Raw genomic sequence first — 17,929 nt, 5'->3', positions numbered from 1 at the left:
TGCTTATCCCACCTGATTTCCTTCTGGGACAGGGTAACGTGGCTGATCTAGGAAAGCCAGGAGATGGAATCTTTTGGGACTTCAGCAAAGCTTTCCATAGTGTCTCCCAGGATCCTGCTGGACAAACTCAGCCCACAGCTGGATAACTGTGTTACAGGATGGGTGAGCAGCTGAGCACAAAGGGTGACAGTGACTGGGGTGACAGCGGGTGACACTGGTCACCAGTGGGGTTCCACAGGGTTCCCTCCTTGGCCCTGTGCTCTTCAACATCGTCATTAACCTGACCTGACCTCACCACAGAACTCAAAGGGATGCTCAGTAACTTTGCCAACACCACCAAACAGGGAGGAGCTGTTGAGTCCCTGGAAGGGAGGGAGGCCCTGCAGGGAGACCTGGACAGATCAGACATGAGCAACCACCAGCCATGTGGAGTTTGCCAAGGGCAAGGGCCAGATTCTGCCCCTGGGATGGGGCAACCCCAGATATATGGACAGTCTGGGGAATGTTTGTTCAGCCTGGAGGAAACAAGGAAGACCTCACTGGGATCTTCAACATCCTTATGAGGGGCAGCAAAGGGGCAGCTCCAGCCTCTGCTCTGTGACCAGTGACAAGACCTGAGGATTGGCTGGAGCTGTGCCAGGGCAGGGTCAGGTTGGATCTCAGGGAAAGGTTCTTCCCCCAGAGGGTGGTTGGGCACTGACCAGGCTCCCCAGGGCAGTGGGCACAGCCCCAAGGCTGCCAGAGCTCCAGGAGGGTTTGGACAACACTCTGAGGGACAGGGGGGATTGTTGAGGTGTCTGTGCAGGGCCAGGGGTTGGACTGGGTGATCCTGGTGGGTCCTTTCCGACTCAGGATACTCCATGATTCTGTGAAAGGACCTGGAAGAGCCAGTGTGTGCCCAGGTGGCCAAGGAGCCAAGGGCACCTGGGCTGTGCCAGCCCTGGTGTGGCAGCAGGCCCAGGGCAGTGCCCGTCCCGGTGCTGGCACTGCTGAGGCACCTCCAGCCCTGGGGGCAGCTCTGGGCCCCTCAGACAAGAGAGACACTGAGGGGCTGGAGCGTGTGCAGGGAAGGGAACGGAGCTGGGAAGGGGCTGGAGCAGCAGGAGCAGCTGAGGGAGCTGGGGGGGCTCGGCCTGGAGAAAAGGAGGCTCAGGGGGGACCTTCTGGCTCTGCAACTCCCTGACAGGAGGGGGGAGCCGGGGGGAAGTCAGGCTCTGCTGCCAGGGAACAAGGGACAGGAGGAGAGGGAACGGCCTCCAGCTGTGCCGGGGGAGGGTCAGGTTGGATATTAAGGAAAAATTCTTCATGGAAAGGGCTGTGCAGCCCTGGCACAGCTGCCCAGGGCAGGGGTGGAGTCCCCTCTCCTGGGAAGGATTTAACAGCCCTGTGGATGTGGCACTCGGGGACATGGGCTAGTGGTGGCCTTGGCAGTGCTGGGGGATGGTTGGACTCGATGGTCTCAGAGGGCTTTTCCAACCCAAAGGATTCTGTGACTCCTGCGAGGTCTCAGTCTGTGTGTCCCCACCCCTCTGCTGTTCCCTCCCCAAAGCCGAGCTCTCCAACTGAAGCGGCTCCTCCCGGGGCTGCTCCCGTGTCCTGCCTTCCCCCAGAGAAGGGAGAACCCGGGGGGGTCTCTGAGCCCCTCGGGGGCTGGGGCTGCTCCGTTCCCGGGGGCTTTGGGACCAGCCCCGAGCCCCCCAGGCGGGGACTCCATCGCCCCCCCTGCTCTGCTGCGAGCCCTGGGGCGGGGGCGGGTCTGTTTGCTCTTTTGTTGTTCGACCCGACGGGCACTTTGAGCCTCCAGAGCTGTGAGATTTATACAAACCCGTTCTTTTCGACACAGGAAGGAGTCGGGTTTGCCCTGTGTGTGCCGTGCTGTGGGGCAGGGAGGGGGGCTGGCAGCAGTGGGAGCTCCCCTGCCCCCTCCGTACCAGGAGAAGGGGCCAGGTTCGGCACGAGGATGGAATTGAGACTCTGTGATCCCCATCCATGAGATGATTTGGGAACTGGAGAGCCAGGGAGTGGTCAGGTCCTTCCTCTGGCAGCAGAGTGCAGGCCACCGTTTGCCTTCCCCTGGAGGGATGTCCAGTACACCTGTGGTGGTTTGGGAATGGTATCCCCCCATTTAGTGTTCCCACTGAAACACCCCAGAGCACTCGGGGGGGATGGGGAGGAGAAGTGGAGGCATAAGAAAGTAAAGATCAGGGGTTGAGATAAGAACAATTAACCAGAAACAGCAGTGAAATAAGGAAACAGACAGTACCAACACCAACAACAGAGTGTATAAAGCAGGGAATGATTCCCAGGTGATCCCTCACCACGTGGAACCACCTGACCCCACACTTGGAAAGCTGGGGAGAACCCTCCAGACTCCATCCCCCTGCACGTGGCTGAGGTGGGATCAATAACCCAGAATCCTGCTCCTCCTGGAGCTGCACGAGTTAACCCTGTCCTGGCCAGAACCAGCATATTGCCCACCCCTGTGGTGGGCTGGACCCTCCTGGATGCCCCGTGCCCACCAAAGCTGCCCATCACTGCCCTCCACAGCTGGGCAGGGAAAGAAAATACAGCCTAAAGTTCAGGAGCTGAGGTAAGGACAGGGAGAGGCCACTCACTGATCACTGCCATGGCCAAAACAGACCCAAACTGGGGATATTAACTGAATTTATTACTAACAAAATTAGAGGAGGAGAATGAGAAGTAAAATAAAGCTTAAAAACCCCTTCCCCCCACCCCTCCCTCCTTCCCAGGCTCTGCCTCCTCCCTCCAGTGATGCAGGGGGATGGGAATGGGAGGCACGGTCAGGTCATCCCACATTCCTGATGCTGCTCAGGGAGAGGGGTCCTTCCCCAGCTCCAGAGTGGGGTCCCTCCCACGGGAAACAGTTCTCCAGGAACTTCTCCAGTGTGAGTCCTTCCCACAGGCTACAGATCTTCAGGAACTGTTCCAGCATGGGCCTTTCCTAAATGTAGATCCCGATGTTTGAAGGTCCCACGCCCATTGCTCTCAGTGTGGTCTTTAACAGTCCATTATTCCATTCACCTTTCCCAGAGGCTGCTGCCTGACAGGGAATATGATCCCCCTGCTCCATCCCGAGCTCTCTGGCCCAGGGCTCCACGAGGCTGGTTTTGAAAGGACTCCCATTGTCCCACTCAGTTCTCTTTGGGGGCCATGTCACCGCAGGACTTGATGTCCATGCCCAGGATGGTGTTCCATGGGCACAGTGCCTGGCACTGGCTGCTCGTGGAGGTGCCAAGTGAGCTCCTCGGAACGGGCCAACTCCCAGGTGCAGCCTCCCCGGGGGCACTTGTAGGGCTTCTCACCCGTGTGGGGGGAGCAGAGAGGGGTCAGCGCTGCCACAACGACCCCCACGTGCCTCCTGGCAATTCCCAGGGAAGGGCGATCCCTCGGTAATCCCAGAGCAGGGCAATCCCTCGGCACCTCCTCCCAGCCCTCGTCCAGCGCGGGCCGCGGGCGCCACCGGGTGCCCGAGCGCTGCCGTCGGGTGCCAACAGCAGCACAGCCCGGCCCGGATTTTGGGGGCACTGCCCTGCCCCAGCAGCCCCCACGGCACAGCCGGGGGTCCCAGCCCCGCACACGGGGGCACCGGGAGCCCCCATAACCAGCCTGGGGGGAGAGGGGGCGGGAGGGTCCCCGGGACATGGCTTTGTGTACCAGCACCCCCAAAAAGGCCAGCACAGAGCCCAAGAAGTGCCCCAGAGGTACCTAAAGGGGCCGCCCTGAACCCTGACGGAGGATGGCAGCACCTCCAAAGGGCTCCCCGTGCGCCCAAAGGCCACCTCCCAAGAGCCCCCCATGTCCCCAGAGGAAACTCCCCAGCCCTGGCACAGGGTGTCAGCCCTCTGAGCCCCCAAAGGGACTCCCCAGCCCTGGCACAGGGTGTCAGCCCTCTGAGCCCCCAAAGGGACTCCCCAGTCTCTGGCAGAGGGTGCCAGCGCCCCCAAAGACACCCCTAACCCCATAAAGGACCCCTTTCTGGTTTTTTTCAGAGAGCGCATGCACCCCCAAAAGGCCTCCCCAAGCCCCCAAAGTGCCCAGCTGGGGCTCCCCCCTCCTCACCAGCCCCAGCGCCCGGGGGGTCTCTCTGCGCCGGGTGCGGGGCTGGGACCCCCGGCTGTGCCGTGGGGGCTGCTGGGGCAGGGCAGTGCCCCCAAAATCCGGGCCGGGCTGTGCTGCTGTTGGCACCCGACGGCAGCGCTCGGGCACCCGGTGGCGCCCGCGGCCCGCGCTGGACGAGGGCTGGGAGGAGGTGCCGAGGGATTGCCCTGCTCTGGGATTACCGAGGGATTGCGCTTCCCTGGAAGTTGCCGGGAGGCGCGTGGGGGTCGTTGTGGCAGCGCTGACCCCTCTCTGTTCCCCCCACACGGGTGAGAAGCCCTGCAAGTGCCCCCGGGGAAGCTGCACCTGGGAGTTGGCCCGTCCCGAGGAGCTCCCCCGACTCCCGCAGCCACACGGGCATCAAGCCCTTCCTCGCCCTGGGAGCCGTGGCAAGGACAGGGGCACGGGGCGATGGGCTCTTCCCTCTCCATCGCCACCCATTGTCCCAGCAGGAGAAGAGATGTCAGATGTCTCAGAATCCCAGAACCGCTGAGGTTGGAAGAGACCTCTGAGACCATGGAGTCCAACCTGTGCCCGACCCCCACCTTGTCCCCCAGCCCAGAGCACTGAGGGCCACATCCAGGCCTTCCTTGGACACCTCCACCACCTCCCTGGGCAGCCCCTTCCAATGTCTAATTACCCTTTCTGGGAAGAAGTTTCCCCTGATATCCAATCTCCAACTCCCCTGGAGCAACCTGTTTCATCTTGTCACTCGTTACCACTCACATGTTACCGACCCCCCCCCCCGGTTCCCCCCTCCTGTCAGGGAGTTGCAGAGCCAGAAGGTCCCCCCTGAGCCTCCTTTTCTCCAGGCTGAGCCCCCCCAGCTCCCTCAGCCGCTCCTGCTGCTCCAGCCCCTTCCCCAGCTCCATTCCCTTCCCTGGACCCATCCCATAAAGCAATTTATTCACGGCACAGTGACACAGAAACAACCCGAGCTGGTACCTCATAGGACCCACAACGAAGGAACCCCTGTCCTTTTTTCCCCTCCCAGTCCAAGCGGTTTTCCTCTGGATTCCTGGATTCCTCTGTCTCCCAGTGTCTGTCCACCGATTTTCGGGCCCTTCGTTAACCAAAACATCCCCACCCCTCTGCTGTTCCCTCTCCAAAGCCGAGCTCTCCAACTGCTGCGGCTCCTCCCGGGGCTGCTCCCGTGTCCTGCCTTCCCCCAGAGAAGGGAGAACCCGGGGGGGTCTCTGAGCCCCTCGGGGGCTGGGGCTGCTCCGTTCCCGGGGGCTTTGGGGCCAGCCCCGAGCCCCCCAGGCGGGGACTCCATCGCCCCCCCTGCTCTGCTGCGAGCCCTGGGGCGGGAGTGGGTCTGTTTGCTCTTTTGTTGTTCGACCCTACGGGCACTTTGGACCTCCAGAGCTGTGAGATTTATACAAACCCGTTCTTTCCACAGAGGAATAACACTGGGAAGAGTGGGGTTTGCTCCGTGTGTGCCGTGCTGTGGGGCAGGGAGAGGGGCCGAGCTGGGCACAGTGTTTGGGTTTAATCATCTCCCTTTTCCCAGCAACTGGGAAAAAAATTTCAGTGTTGGGGAAAAATGTGGCTTTTCCTTCCTTTTGAACAACTCCCGCAGCGGGAAACAGCAGCACCTCGACCTGCCTCTGGCTTCAGCAGTGACCCCCCGAGGCGAACACCTCACCCACCCCTGCGGCATCCCCGGACCCCCAGGTGGAGCAGGGGTGGAAAAACCCCTCTGAAGTGGCAGTGAAGGGGTTGGTGGTGCCCCACCACCCATCCTTCCCTGCTGCCGTGGCTTTATTTAATTTATTTATTTATTTATCCTGCTTTATTTTTAATTTAATTTTATTTTTAATTTAATTTTATTTTTAATTTCATTTTATTTTTAATTTAATTTTATTTTTAATTTCATTTTGGTTTTTATTTATATTTTATTTTTTATTTCTACTTTATTTTGGAATTTATTTTTATTTTTATATTACCTTATTTTTATTTTATTTTTAATTTATTTTATATATTATTTTTAAATTTTGTTTTAATTTTATTTTTATTTTTTAATTTTTTTTTTCTTTTTACTTTGGGCTTCTATTTTTTTACGTTGATCCAGTGGATTAAAAAAAACTTTTTAACGCAAAAAAAAAAAAAAAAGGAATCTTTAACGGCAAAAAAAAGACTTTTTAAAGGCAAAAAAATGACTTTTTACAGAAGCTCGGCCAAATATTCCCTGAATGCCTGGGAGCAGGTGATGGTTTTCCAGGGAGACACGTGTCCATCGTGGAAGCCCCAGGGGCAGCCGAGCTCTTCCCTGCGCTGCTCCAGTTTGCCGGTGGAGGAGCCAGAGCAACTGCAACAAAAGAGAGGAAGTTTTCCAAGGAAAACCCAAGGTGTTGTGTGAGATTTTGGCCCTTGTGGCCCAAACCCCGAGGTGTTTGTGCCCAAACCCTGAGCCAGCCCCCGGGGGGCGGTGCTGAGACCTGGCAGGGGAGAAACTCGCTGCACCGATGGTGGGACAGCTCTGGTGTCCCCATGTCACTGCTCCCAGCTGCCAACCACGGCTTTGTCTTATCCCAGAGAGGGAATCGTGTCTCAGATGCCAGTGCTGGCTGAGCTCACTCCAGTGGGAATGTGCTTTCAGGGAAAAGTGCCTTTTTCCCTGGATTTCCCCCCTGCATCCTGCCTTGCCTCTCCTGCGTGTGGACATTTGGCTGGAGGGTGCCAGGTTGTCATTCCAGAGTGGAGGCAAACACTCCAGCCCCGGAGCAAACCCCCCTCCTGCCTGCAGGGTGCCTCATGGGATGATGTCCTCACCTCACGGGATGAGCTGGGGAAGGCCTCAGACCACCCCACTCCCCCTTTGTGGGACCCCCTGTGCTCTGTCCAGCCCCAATGTCGCCTCCTTCATCTTTTCTCCTGCCTCTGGGACACCTTTCCTGGTGCTGGAGCTCAGCATCTCCTGCTCCCTTGGCAGGGTGGGTGGTGGTGGGGTGCAGCCCCCAGGTCTTGGGGGAAGGCACAGAGGTTTGGGGGTCACACGGGGTCCTGTGTCACACACACGTGACAAAGGGACATCGGTCCCCTCTCAGTTGGCATCACCCTGTGGTCGGAGAAGATGCCAAGCTCCTGCTGCACAGGCAGCTGGTGCCAGCCCTTCCCCACCTGCTGGAATCATCATCCCAGGACGTCCAGGCTCTGCTCTCCCGGCTGAGGCCCTGAGGGCACTAATTGGCCGTAATTGCTGTGAGCAGCCCCACCCGAGACCCCAACCCACAGCCGTGGGACCATTTAAGCTCGGTGTGAGAGCCTCAGCTCCCCCTTTTGCTGTGCTGGAGCTGTTTTGGCACCTCCACAGCCATGGACCCTCCTGGCTCTCCGCCTTGGACCTGTCTCACCCCTGGGATCCTGTTGGTGCCCGGGGCCCAGAGCAAGGGGAACTCCCCAGGGTGGTCTGTGCCACCCCCTTTCTTGGGGCAGGTGGGCCCTGAGCTTCAGCAAAGCCCCTCAGTGGCTGCAGAGCTGCCAGACCCTGTGGAATGAGGTGGACACCCAGCTCCACGTTCTCTGGGGGGGGTTCTCCAGTGGCTGGGTGGGGTTGTGCTGCTGCCAGACCCTGTGGAATGAGGTGGTTCTCCAGCTCCACATCCTCGGGGGGGTTCTCCAGTGGCTGGGTGGGGTTGTGCTTGTGGCTTGGCTGTTCCCTCGGTGGGTGCTGGAGGGTCTCCCTGTGAGGTGGGAGCAGATGGTGTTCCCAGCACGGTCCGACTGGGTACAGGCAGCAACAGCTCAAACTGGGTTGGACTGGGGGGAACTGGGCTTTGCTGGAACTCTTGGGGTTGGCTTTGGTTTTGGGCACTGCCCTCCCCCGTGGGCTCGGGAGGGGCAGGGGGTTAAATCCCTCCGTGCAGTGGGTGTCCCTGGACTGGGATCAGGGTGTGGAGCCGGGTGTGGATCCTGCTGCAGAGGCCCCAGGTCTATCCCTGCAGCCCAGATGGGAACATGGGGAACCCCTCCGCTTGGTTTCCAGGTTTGACAAAGGTCCGAGCCTGGGTTTTGGGGGATTAAAAAGACAGATACCATCCCCTTCCTCCCACTTGCCATTTGTCCTGGAAATTTACCTCAGCCTCGGGCCCTTCTGCTTCCTCCCCACCCTCCTTCTCTCCCAGGAACGCCTGGAACAGCCGCTCGATTTCCCTGCCGGGGGCTGTGATACCTCCCAGTGCTCCAGCACCGCCCGACTGGGGACGCTGGGGACCTCCCCAGCTCCGCGGGGCTCTTTCCCCATCCCCTGCCTGCCGTTTTCCCTGGCCGGGATAAGAATTTAGCAATCTCGAAATCGCTCCCCGCTGCGGACGAGCTGTGACTGAGGAGGGTCTGCAGCCTGGCTGAGGGGTCCTGGTGTCTGGTGGCACCCTTAGGGTGCACAGGGGGTGGCAATGCCTTTGTCCCAGAGGTGCCACACTCATCCCTCTCCTCGCTCCGGGGTCACCCGAGGTCCCTCCGGACGGTTCCCCGTCCCTTTCCCGGAGGGTGCGGGGCCTCTCCCGGCACTGCTCAGACTGGTTTAGCAAGTGGATGATGGGGCGGCCGCTTCTCCTTTGAAGGGCTCCCGGGAAGGGATTTGATGGCTGGAAAACCTCCCGAGGAGGAGAAAGGAAGAGACAAAAATAGGTGGTTTTGGGTTTCGCTGGGGGAGCGGGGCAGGCGCGGGGTGGCTCCGGCAGCTTCGCCGACCTTTGTCTGCTGGTCCTGGGGAAAGGCAAGGGGGGGTTTGTCCCCCTTCCCTGGCCAGCCTGTGACTCCCAGAGGAATCCCGAGCAGCACCCAGGCTGAACCAGGAGCGCCTGGCCCCAGGGAGGCAGAGAGGATTTGGGATGTCCATCATGGCACAGCAAGAGGTCAGTGCTGCAGCCGCCGCTTTCGGGGTGAGTAGTGGGTTTGGGGGAGCAGCAGGGGGAGGAACAGCTGCTGCAGGAGGAGAGCAGGGCTTGGGACCCCCAGCCAGGGTCTGGCCCCTTTCCCTGTCCCCACCTGTTGGGTGGGATGTGCTCTGGGACCCCGGCAGGGATGGGACCGGGCTGTGCTGCTGGGCTGTCGCCCGTTGGGGTGGCTCTTGGGACCCAGCCCAGTGCTGGGATCTGAGGATGGGTGGAAGCCCCTGGGGCTCACCCAGGCTGGGGGTGCCTCTGGATGATCTGGGAGGCAGGAGCCGAGGTTCACTTCCCAGCCTGATCCAGACTGCCTCAAAATTCGGTGCCTTTCTTGCCTTTTAGCTCAAGTCTCTAACTCAGGGCTTCACATCCTGCTGCTCCCTCTGCTTGAAGGTGAGAGGAGGACCCGGGTGTCCTTCCTTGCCATTCCCATGAACCCCGAGTGCTCGAGGGCTGGGGATCAGGGGCTGGCTCCCCACTTTTCCCACCAGCACCCCCTGCCCTCCTTGGCACTGCAAAGAGCCTTCAGCCCCAGCCCTTGGGTTGAGACCCCCTCGGGTGGGTTGAGCCACCGTGGACCCTCCATCACCCCCTTCCCAGGCTCTCCCTTCCCCGAACCCCCCTCGGCATCTCGGCTTTCCCCCACAGAAGGGAATTCTGCATGGAGTGATGGAGGGAGAGAGAGGAATGTTGGGAGGGAGGTGCGTGGTGTGGCGGGGTCAGGGAGAGCTGCCCTTATCGCTGTACCAGACGTGCTGTCCCCGCCGGCACGTGGGGCCACAAAGGGACCCTGTGCCAGCGGGGTGTGCCCAGGGGGCCCCCCCGGGGGCTGGGGGCAAAGTCCCAGGTGGGAGGATGTACTCAAGGCCAGCAGCAGATAAGGGCCCTGCCGTGGCTTTGGCCCATCCCTGCCAGGGGGAGCTGCTCTGCCTCGGGAAATCCCATCTGGGCTGATCCCTGCAGGGCAGGCACAGCCTGGAGCGTGCCCTGCTCCGGGAATGGGGGGCACCCGGCCCCGGGGCTGCAAGGCCACGCTTTGGTGATGGGGTGGAGAGAGAAGGAACTCTTTTGGTTTATATAATTTATCACAGAATCCCAGAATGGTTTGGCTTGGAAGGATCTTAAAGATTATCTAGTCCAAAGCCCCTGCCATGGGCAGGGACACCTTCCTGCAGACCTGGTTTCTCCAGCCCTGGCCTTGGACACTTCCAGGGATGGGGCAGCCACAGCTTCTCTGGGCAACCTGTGCCAGGGCCTCCTCACCCTCATTGTGAAATCCTTTCCCTGTGTGGTCCTGCAAGGCTTGGTGGGGACACCCCCATCTTCCTGGTGTTCCCTGGGAGCTCTGGTGTGTGCTCCAGCAGCAGCACAGCTTCCCTGGAAAACAAAGCCTGGCAGGGCTCCTGGCAAGGCCTGAGCTTTTCCTGTGTTTGCTTTTCCAAGGGCCCAACATGCTGAGCCCCTGCCAGCTGATGCTTATTGGAGCCTGGTGTGGGAATGGCAGCTGTGAGACCCCCAACCTCTGCTGTGGCTCCTGGAGTCATCTGAGTGATCACAGGCCTTGTGTGGCCCCTGTGAAGTCCCCAGAGTGGCAGGAATCCCCTCCCTCTCCTATTTCTGTGGTCCTCGAGGCCCCTGAGGGTGGTGGGTTGTCCCCGAGGGGGGTGACAGCAACATCCCCCTGCAAGGACACAGCCTGTGTGGGAATCCTGCCTGGGAGGCACAGGGAAGTGGGCAAGGGAGGTTCTGGGGCTGATTTGGGGTGGGTGAACACAGAGAGGAGGCAGAGACCGGGCTCTTAGTGAGCCTGGCACAGTGCAGCTCCTTGGGAAGGGGCTGGGGACACTTGGGGCTGGATGTGTCCGGAGGAGAATGGTTTGGGGTTTTTTTTCTTGGCCAGAAAGGTGATTTTTATTCCCCTGTATCTCTGGATTTTTACACTCCTTCCTTTCAAAAAGTGAAACCCAAACACAGTCACTTGTGTTGTTTGTTGCTGTGCCTTTCCAGCTTTTCATTAGTTGTTGGTTTTTTTGCTCTCCCTGAGGTTTGTCCCTTTTATTTTTGATCCTTCCCTTTTTCTCCCCGGGAATGAGAAAAGTGCAAGCAGGAACCCCCTCTCTAAAAACCAGTTTTCATGCCAAATTCGACCGTTTGTCAGAAAACTGGTGTTTTCTTATTAAAAAAAAACAGCTGTGGCTGTAAAAAAACTCACATGACCCCCTGGTTTCAGTGCAGGGGACTTGGTGTGGGGAATGGTGTCCCAGCTGGGGGGTGGTCACCCCTTGGGGTGGGGACTGAGTCCCTCCATCCCGGAGGAGCCGATCGGTGGTGCCGGAGCTGCCTGGGTGCCGTGGTGGAACGTGGCTGATGAGGAGGCTCCTGGCCAGGTGTCCTGGCCACCCACTTGGGACTGGGGAGTGACTCCAGGGGTGCTGGAACTTCCCGAGCACTGTGTTGGAGTGTGGCTGCTGAAGAACCTCCTGGCCACCCTCTTGGGGTCGGGACTGAGTCCTGGAGTGCCGGAGCTTCCCAAGCACCATGTCAGTGTGGCCGATGTTGAAGTTCCTGGTCACCCATGTGGGACTGGGAACTGAGCCTGGGGTGGCAGAGCTTTGTGAGGACTGTGGTGGAGTGTGGCTGATGTTGAAGCTCCTGGCCACCCGCTCGGGGTTGGGGACTAAGTCCAGAGGTGCTGGAGCTTCCCGAGCACCGTGTTCGGGTGTCGCTGTTAGAGAACCTCCTGCCTGGGGTTGGGAACTGAGTCCTGGGGTGCTGGAGCTTCCCAAGCACCGTGTCAGAGCGTGGTTGATGTTGGAGCTCCTGGCCACTTGCTCAGGTTTGGGGCCTGAGTCTGGGAGTGCGGGATCTTCCTGAGCACCGTGTCGGAGCGTGGCTGTTGGAGAACCTCCTGGCCACCTGCTTGGGGTTGGGAACTGAGTCCTGAGGTGCTGGAGCTTCCCGAGCCCTGTGTCAGAGAGTGGCTGTTGGAGAAGCTCCTGCCCACCCTCTTGGGGTTGGGAACTGAGTCTGGGGGTGGTGGACCTTCCTGAACACTGTCAGAGCGTGGCTGCTGGTAAAGCTCCCAGCCACCCACTCGAGTCCAGGGCTGCTGGAGCTTCCTGAGCACCGTGTTGGAGTGTGGCTGGTGCTGAAGCTCCTGTCACCCACTTGGGGTTGGGGCCTGAGTGTGGGGGTGCTGGATCTTCCCGAGCACCGTGTCAGAGCTGGAGATCCTCCTGGCCACCTGCCTGGGGTTGGGGACTGAATCCTGGGCTGCTGGAGCTTCCAGAGCAGTGTGGTAGAATATGGCTGACACCAAAGCTCCCGGCCACCCGCCTGGGGTTGGGGATTGAGTCCTGGGGTGCCAGAGCTTCCCGAGCACTGTGGCAGAGTATGGCTGACACTGAAGCTCCTGACCCACCCGCTTGGGGTTGGGAACTGAATCCTGAGGTGCCGGATCCTCCCAACCGCCGTGTAGGAGCGTGGCCCTTGGAGGCCCTCCTGGCCACCTGCCTGGGGCTGGGGGCTGGCTCCCGTGGTGCCAGGTGATCCCAAGCCCCGTGTGGGAGCGTGTCTGCCTGCGAAGCTCCCACTCAGCCTTTTATGCGCCGGTGTCCCGGTGGAGCCTCCGGCGGGGCCATCACCGGGAGCCTGATTGGCTCCGGCAGCCTCTCCGCCGCTTCCAGGTTGGCGTTGGTGTTCCTCCCGTTCCTCCTCCCCAGCCCAGGTAGAGCCTTCCCTGACCCGCCACCTCCCACGGTTACACCTCGCTCCGGCTCGCCTCTACCTCCAGCTTTTTTTTCCCCTTTCCCCTCCCCTTCCTTGCCTTTTTTTTTTTTTTCGTTTTCACCTTTTTCCCCCCCCCCCTTTTTTTTTTTTTTTATTTTAAATATTGTTTGGCACCCAGCCTGCTCTGCCCCCGGGGTGTGTGAGGAATGAGCAGCGGGCTGGTGCTGCGCACCCCGCTGCCCGAGGACCCCGCGGTGTTCACGCAGCTCAAACCCGTCACCATGTCGGGGGAGCCCGGCGAGGACACCCCCGTCTTCGAGGACATCAAACCCCCCTCCCGGCCCCTGGAGAACCCGCCCGACCTGGCCCAGGTAAGGCTCAGGTTTTGCCTGCTCCTCCCAAAAACTCCAGCCTGGGTTTGGGTTTAATTCTGCCTCGTTTTCCTGCTCTTTGCCGAAGCCCCTCCGTGGCTTTGTCCGCTCCCGCTTCCCCCTCGGCCGGGTTTTCTCTTGGGCGTGTTGGGTTTCGTTTGTGTGGTTTTGTGTTTTGGTGGTTTTGGTTTTTTGTTGGTTTTTTTTTTTTTTTTTTTTTCTCCTGCCTTCCTTCACAACACCCTGTTTGGGAGGAGAACCTGGGGTTTGTAGGGCTTTTGATCCCAGGAACCAGCAGGCGAGGGGGCTCCAGGGGTTCCGTGCCGCCGTTGGATCGCCGGGAAGGACGTGGGCCATGGGATCGCTGCGTCCGTGACGTTTCCAGGGGGAAAATGGGACCTCGTTTTCCATTTTATTTTATTAGATGTATTTTTCCACCGCCCTGGCGGGGAAGGAATACTCCTTGAAATTCCCTGGGCAGCCTCCCTCTGTGTGCAGGAGGTAAAGACCCGGAGAAGTGGCTTTGGGATGTTCCTGCGTGTCCACCCCTGTCCTGGGTGGTGGCAGAAGCCCCGTCCGAGCCCTGCTGCCCACCCAGCCAAGGGGACGAGGCTCCCCGGTGGCGTTTCGGGTGCCAGACCCCTTGTCCCACCACCAAGAGCCTCCAGCTGCTCTTCCTGGTGGGAAGGGGGGTGAGCCAGGCCTGACCCCACCCTGCTGCCGAGGCTTTTCCCCGGGGTTTGGGGCGCGGGGTAATGATTAACCCCAGCGCCATTTTGATCCGGAGGGAGGGTGGCTCCGGCTCCACGGGGACCTCCCTCACCCCGCCTCTGTTCCTTTGGGGACCCCCAGGAGGGTGTCCCTGTGGTGGGTGGCTCTGGTTTGGCACAGGGGTTGGGGTTCTGTAGCCACTTCCCCTTTCCCAGTGGCACTTTGGGGCTCTGTCCCTCCGAGGGAGGTGTTGGGATTAAGGCCGTGTCTCCGTATTTCCGTGGAACTCCCTGGTGATCCAGCATCCCTGTCAGTGGTGGCCATGGATGTGGCGGTCAAACAAGGGGAGAGGGCCTTGCAACCTCCTCCCCCTCCCCCTGTGGTGCTCCTGGTTTGGGCCCTCTCCCATAATCCCGGGGCTGTGGAGCCTTTACCCCTCCGTGCCGGCTTTGGGGTGATTCCCTGGAACAGGGATGAGGTGGTGGCTGTGGGGAAGGTGCTGGTGATCTCCAGGGCCTGTCCCGGTGGGAAAGGGTGTCAGCTCCATCCAGACCTCCCCCAAAGCGCTCGGGGAGAGTGTGAGGTTTGCTTTTCCCTGCCTTTGTGGGGGATGAGGGGTGGGATGAGGCAGCGGGGCCAGGACTGGTCCCACACATCAGCCCTGGGGTGGGTGGGCAGTGGCAGCTCTGGCATTGCTCAGCCCTGTGCCACCTCCTGCTCTCCTCCTGAGGGACCTGGGGATGCAGGTTGGAAACACCTTCGCCCCCCAACCCTTTGCCACGGGCCATCCTGTGTCACTTTTGGGATCCCTGGGATGGTGGCTGGGAAGCTGCTGGGCTGGAGCTGAGCACCAGCTCACCCCCGGTCCCTGGATCAGCCCCGGTCCCTGGATCAGCCCCGGTCCCTGGATCAGCCCCGTTCCTTGGATCAGCCCCGTTCCCTGGATCACCCCACTCCCTGGATCACCCCACTCCCTGGATCAGCCCCGTTCCCTGGATCAGCCCCGTTCCCTGGATCAGCCCCACTCCCTGGATCCCCCCCCGGCCTCCAGGAGCAGCGTCGGGACAGGGTGCAGCGTTCTGGGTGGGAACCCCCCGGGGCTGGACCCCACATGTCCCGGGGAGGAGTTTTCCGTGCCCTGGCCCCTTTCTCTTAACCGATGCCAGAGGCTGTGGCGCGGCGGGAGCTGCCGGGGCCGGAGGGTGGAAAGGCTGGAATCCCTTTGCTCCGGGAGGATGTTTATCAGGGCACTTGGACAGGGCTGTGACCTGTCAGAGCTCGGGCTGTCGCCCACGGGGCATCTCCCGCTGCTCCTGAGCTCAGGCAAAGGCAGGAGCGAACCATCTCCCTGGTTTCAGGGTCGTGTGCGTGTCCCCTCCCACTGCCCCAAATCCCTTTTCAAACAGGAGGGGAAGGTGGGAGCTGTTTGCTGACAAAAATTTGGTTCAGTCTGAGCCAGGTGGGAATAGATTCTTTGTAGGGTTTCTGAGCAGGTTTTTCCCTTTCCTTGGTCTTTCCAGCCAAGTTACAAAACAGAGAGAAAAGAGAGAAAAGCACTTTTCCCTCCTGATTTGAGTCAGGTTGGCCAGAAATGGCATTTTCCCCTTTAAATCTTTTCCCCGGAGAGAAGGTAAAAAATAATAATAAATAAAAGCAAGAGCAAGGCACATCCAGGGGAGTGTTCCAGGGGAGAGGAGGAGCTGATCCCTTTGCTGTCAGGTCTCTTGGATGAGGGAGGGCACTGGGGGCACCAGGGCTCATCTGTGGTCCCACCTGGCTGCCCTTGGCTCTCCAAGTCTGTTGGGCCACAGCAGCTCCTGGAGAACCATCCTGGGGTCTCCTGCTGCTTCTCAGGCAGGTGACCATGTCCCTCTGGGCTGGGCTTGGGGGATGTTACCCACTGCCAGGTCCTGTTTGGGTCCCCCCGTCCCTCTGGGGCCTCCTGTGGCTTTGTGCCGTGGTCTCCAGTGGTGCCATGGAGGTCCCTGCCCTCTCCTGAGAGCTGTGGGGTTGGACAGTGACATGGGGGGGACAGAGCTGGGTTTCCAGGAAGGAAATGGCACTTCCCTGCTCCTGCCCAACATGTGCAGGCCAAGTGCTCCTGTGGCCTCCCTGCACTTGTGAGATGACTCTGCCATCGCCTGTCCTTGAGGATTTGGGGAAGGCAGTGCCTGTCTCAGTGGGAATTCTGGTGTTGAAGGGTCACTGGCCGGGAATTCTGGTGTTGGGGGGGGTCACTTGCGCTTCCAGGGCAGGACCTGGCAAAGAAGCTGCTGGGAAGACAGAGATGGACAAACCCTCCATCCTGTCCCCTGGTTTAACCCCTTCCTACCTGTAGCAGAGCCTCAGGGGTGGTTGTGTTGAGACCTGTGAGCACCCAGTGGGGACAGAGGCTGCTGTGGGTGACAGGGAAGATTCTGGTGAGCGTGGAAGGGGATTTTCCTTGGGTGGGCCGTGCTGCTGCAAATAAGGAATGGCATCAAGGGCTCCCCTTGTGTCCCTGGAGCCCAGTTCCTGCCCCACAGGCAGTTCCTCACCCTGTGCTTGGCTCCCACCCTCCTGCCCTGCTCCAGGGCTGGGTGGGGGGCTCACTGGGAACAGCAAAACATCTCCAGCATGTGGGAGGTGCTTGAACAGATCAGATGTACCAGGATGGTGCTGGTGTTCCCCCAGAGCTTTTCCTGGTGCTTCAGATCCACAGCACCAGGAATGGCATTTCCCAGACCCTTGCAACAGGCTGGAAGGATGTGCTGTGATGTTCCTCTGATCTCCCCTGGCAGGGATCTTCCTCCTGGTGTCACAGGAGAAGCTGGGATGAGAATTTTTAGGAGTGCTCCAGCTTTCAGGAGCTGTTGGAGTCCCTGGGGTGGCTCTGTCCCTGTTTGTATGTCCTGCATCTCCTGGATCTGAGCCCTTTTGGCCACATCCCTGTCAGGAACGTGGCTGTGCTGGGGTGGTGACTAGAGGGTGGCTTTCCCTTGGACCAGGGATGGGCTTCCCTGCTCCTTGGTGGTCCAGCACCTGGCACAGCCCAGTTGGAACGAGGGTGATGGGTCCTGCTGGTACAGATGTGGTTTGTGTCAGGGCCAGGAAGGAGTCCTGCCCTCAAAAATAAAGAACCTTTATTTATTAGGAGAGATGTAGAAGTCACAGTACCTCTGTCAAGGAGTAATTCATTTCCAGGAGCTGCAGGCAGTGGATAAATTTGGCTTTTCTGCAGGAAAAGAGGACATGGTGGCTTTGAGTTCTGCTGTGGAGCTGGAATGAGATGCTGACAGCTTGTGGCTGGGAATAAAATCATGGAATCACAGGATGGTTTGAGTGGGAAGGGACCTTAAAATTCATCCCATTCCACCCCCTGCCATGGGCAGGGACACCTCCCACTCTCCCAGGTTGCTCCAAGCCTTGTCCAACCTGACCTTGGACGCTTCCAGGGATGGGGCAGCCACAGCTTCTCTGGGCAACCTGTGCCAGGGCCTCCCCACCCTCACAGTAAAGAGGTAGCCAAGCCTGGGCATCTTTCTGCAGTTTAATGTCACTCCTTGGGTACTCAGAGAGGGCTGAAAATATTGTGTCCTTTCCCAGGGTCCTGCTTGTGCCCAGCATGCTCAGGAGAAGGTCCTGGCTGTGGCTGCTGGACGTGTCCCCAGGCGTGGGGACACCCCAGCCACGAGCCCTGCAGGGCAGTGCCCATTTCCAAGGCTGTGCCCGTGTCTGGGGACAGTCCCCGAGCTCCTGGTGTTGCAATCAGAGGTGCCCCTGCCAGCTGGTGACCGTGTGAGGGGACCGTGCAGGTTTGCACCAGCACATGTCACCCGAGCCACCACCCACAGCCCTGGGAGAGCTGGTGACTCCTTCAGCCCTCCCCCATCCTCCCTCTGTGCCGAGCTGAGCTCAGGATCCCACCTTTCCAGGCATGGAAGCGGAGCAGGCTGGTGGGACCTGCCCAGGACTCCGTGTCCAGTCCCTTCTTCCTCTTCCCGAGCTGCTCCACCCAGAACGTGCTTCCCTGGGCAGTGGTACCTCACTCCCCCTCAGGTGGCTGGGATGTTCTGCCCTTTGGGATCCTCCTGGCTTTGCAGAAGGGGTCAGAAATGTCCACGGAAT

At 59.7% G+C, this 17,929-nt stretch overlaps 1 protein-coding gene across 1 annotated transcript in view; it reads left to right on the top strand.

Annotated features, from left to right (window-relative positions):
- The first annotated feature begins 12,946 nt into the window (after positions 1-12,946).
- LOC113985228 (Krueppel-like factor 5) overlaps positions 12,947-17,929 on the top strand; it is a 28,959-nt gene continuing 23,976 nt past the window's right edge. Inside the window, exon 1 of the mRNA XM_027715856.2 lies at positions 12,947-13,111. Within this exon, the coding sequence (XP_027571657.2) occupies positions 12,947-13,111 (165 nt within the window). The remainder of the gene's footprint in view (positions 13,112-17,929) is intronic.

The sequence above is a fragment of the Pipra filicauda genome, unplaced genomic scaffold (assembly GCF_003945595.2).
Source record: "Pipra filicauda isolate LSUMZ 115617 unplaced genomic scaffold, ASM394559v2 scaffold532_size348037_pilon, whole genome shotgun sequence".
NCBI lineage: Eukaryota > Metazoa > Chordata > Aves > Passeriformes > Pipridae > Pipra > Pipra filicauda.
The sequence above is the reverse complement of the archived record's forward strand: the minus strand, read 5'-3'. Positions and strand labels throughout refer to the sequence as shown.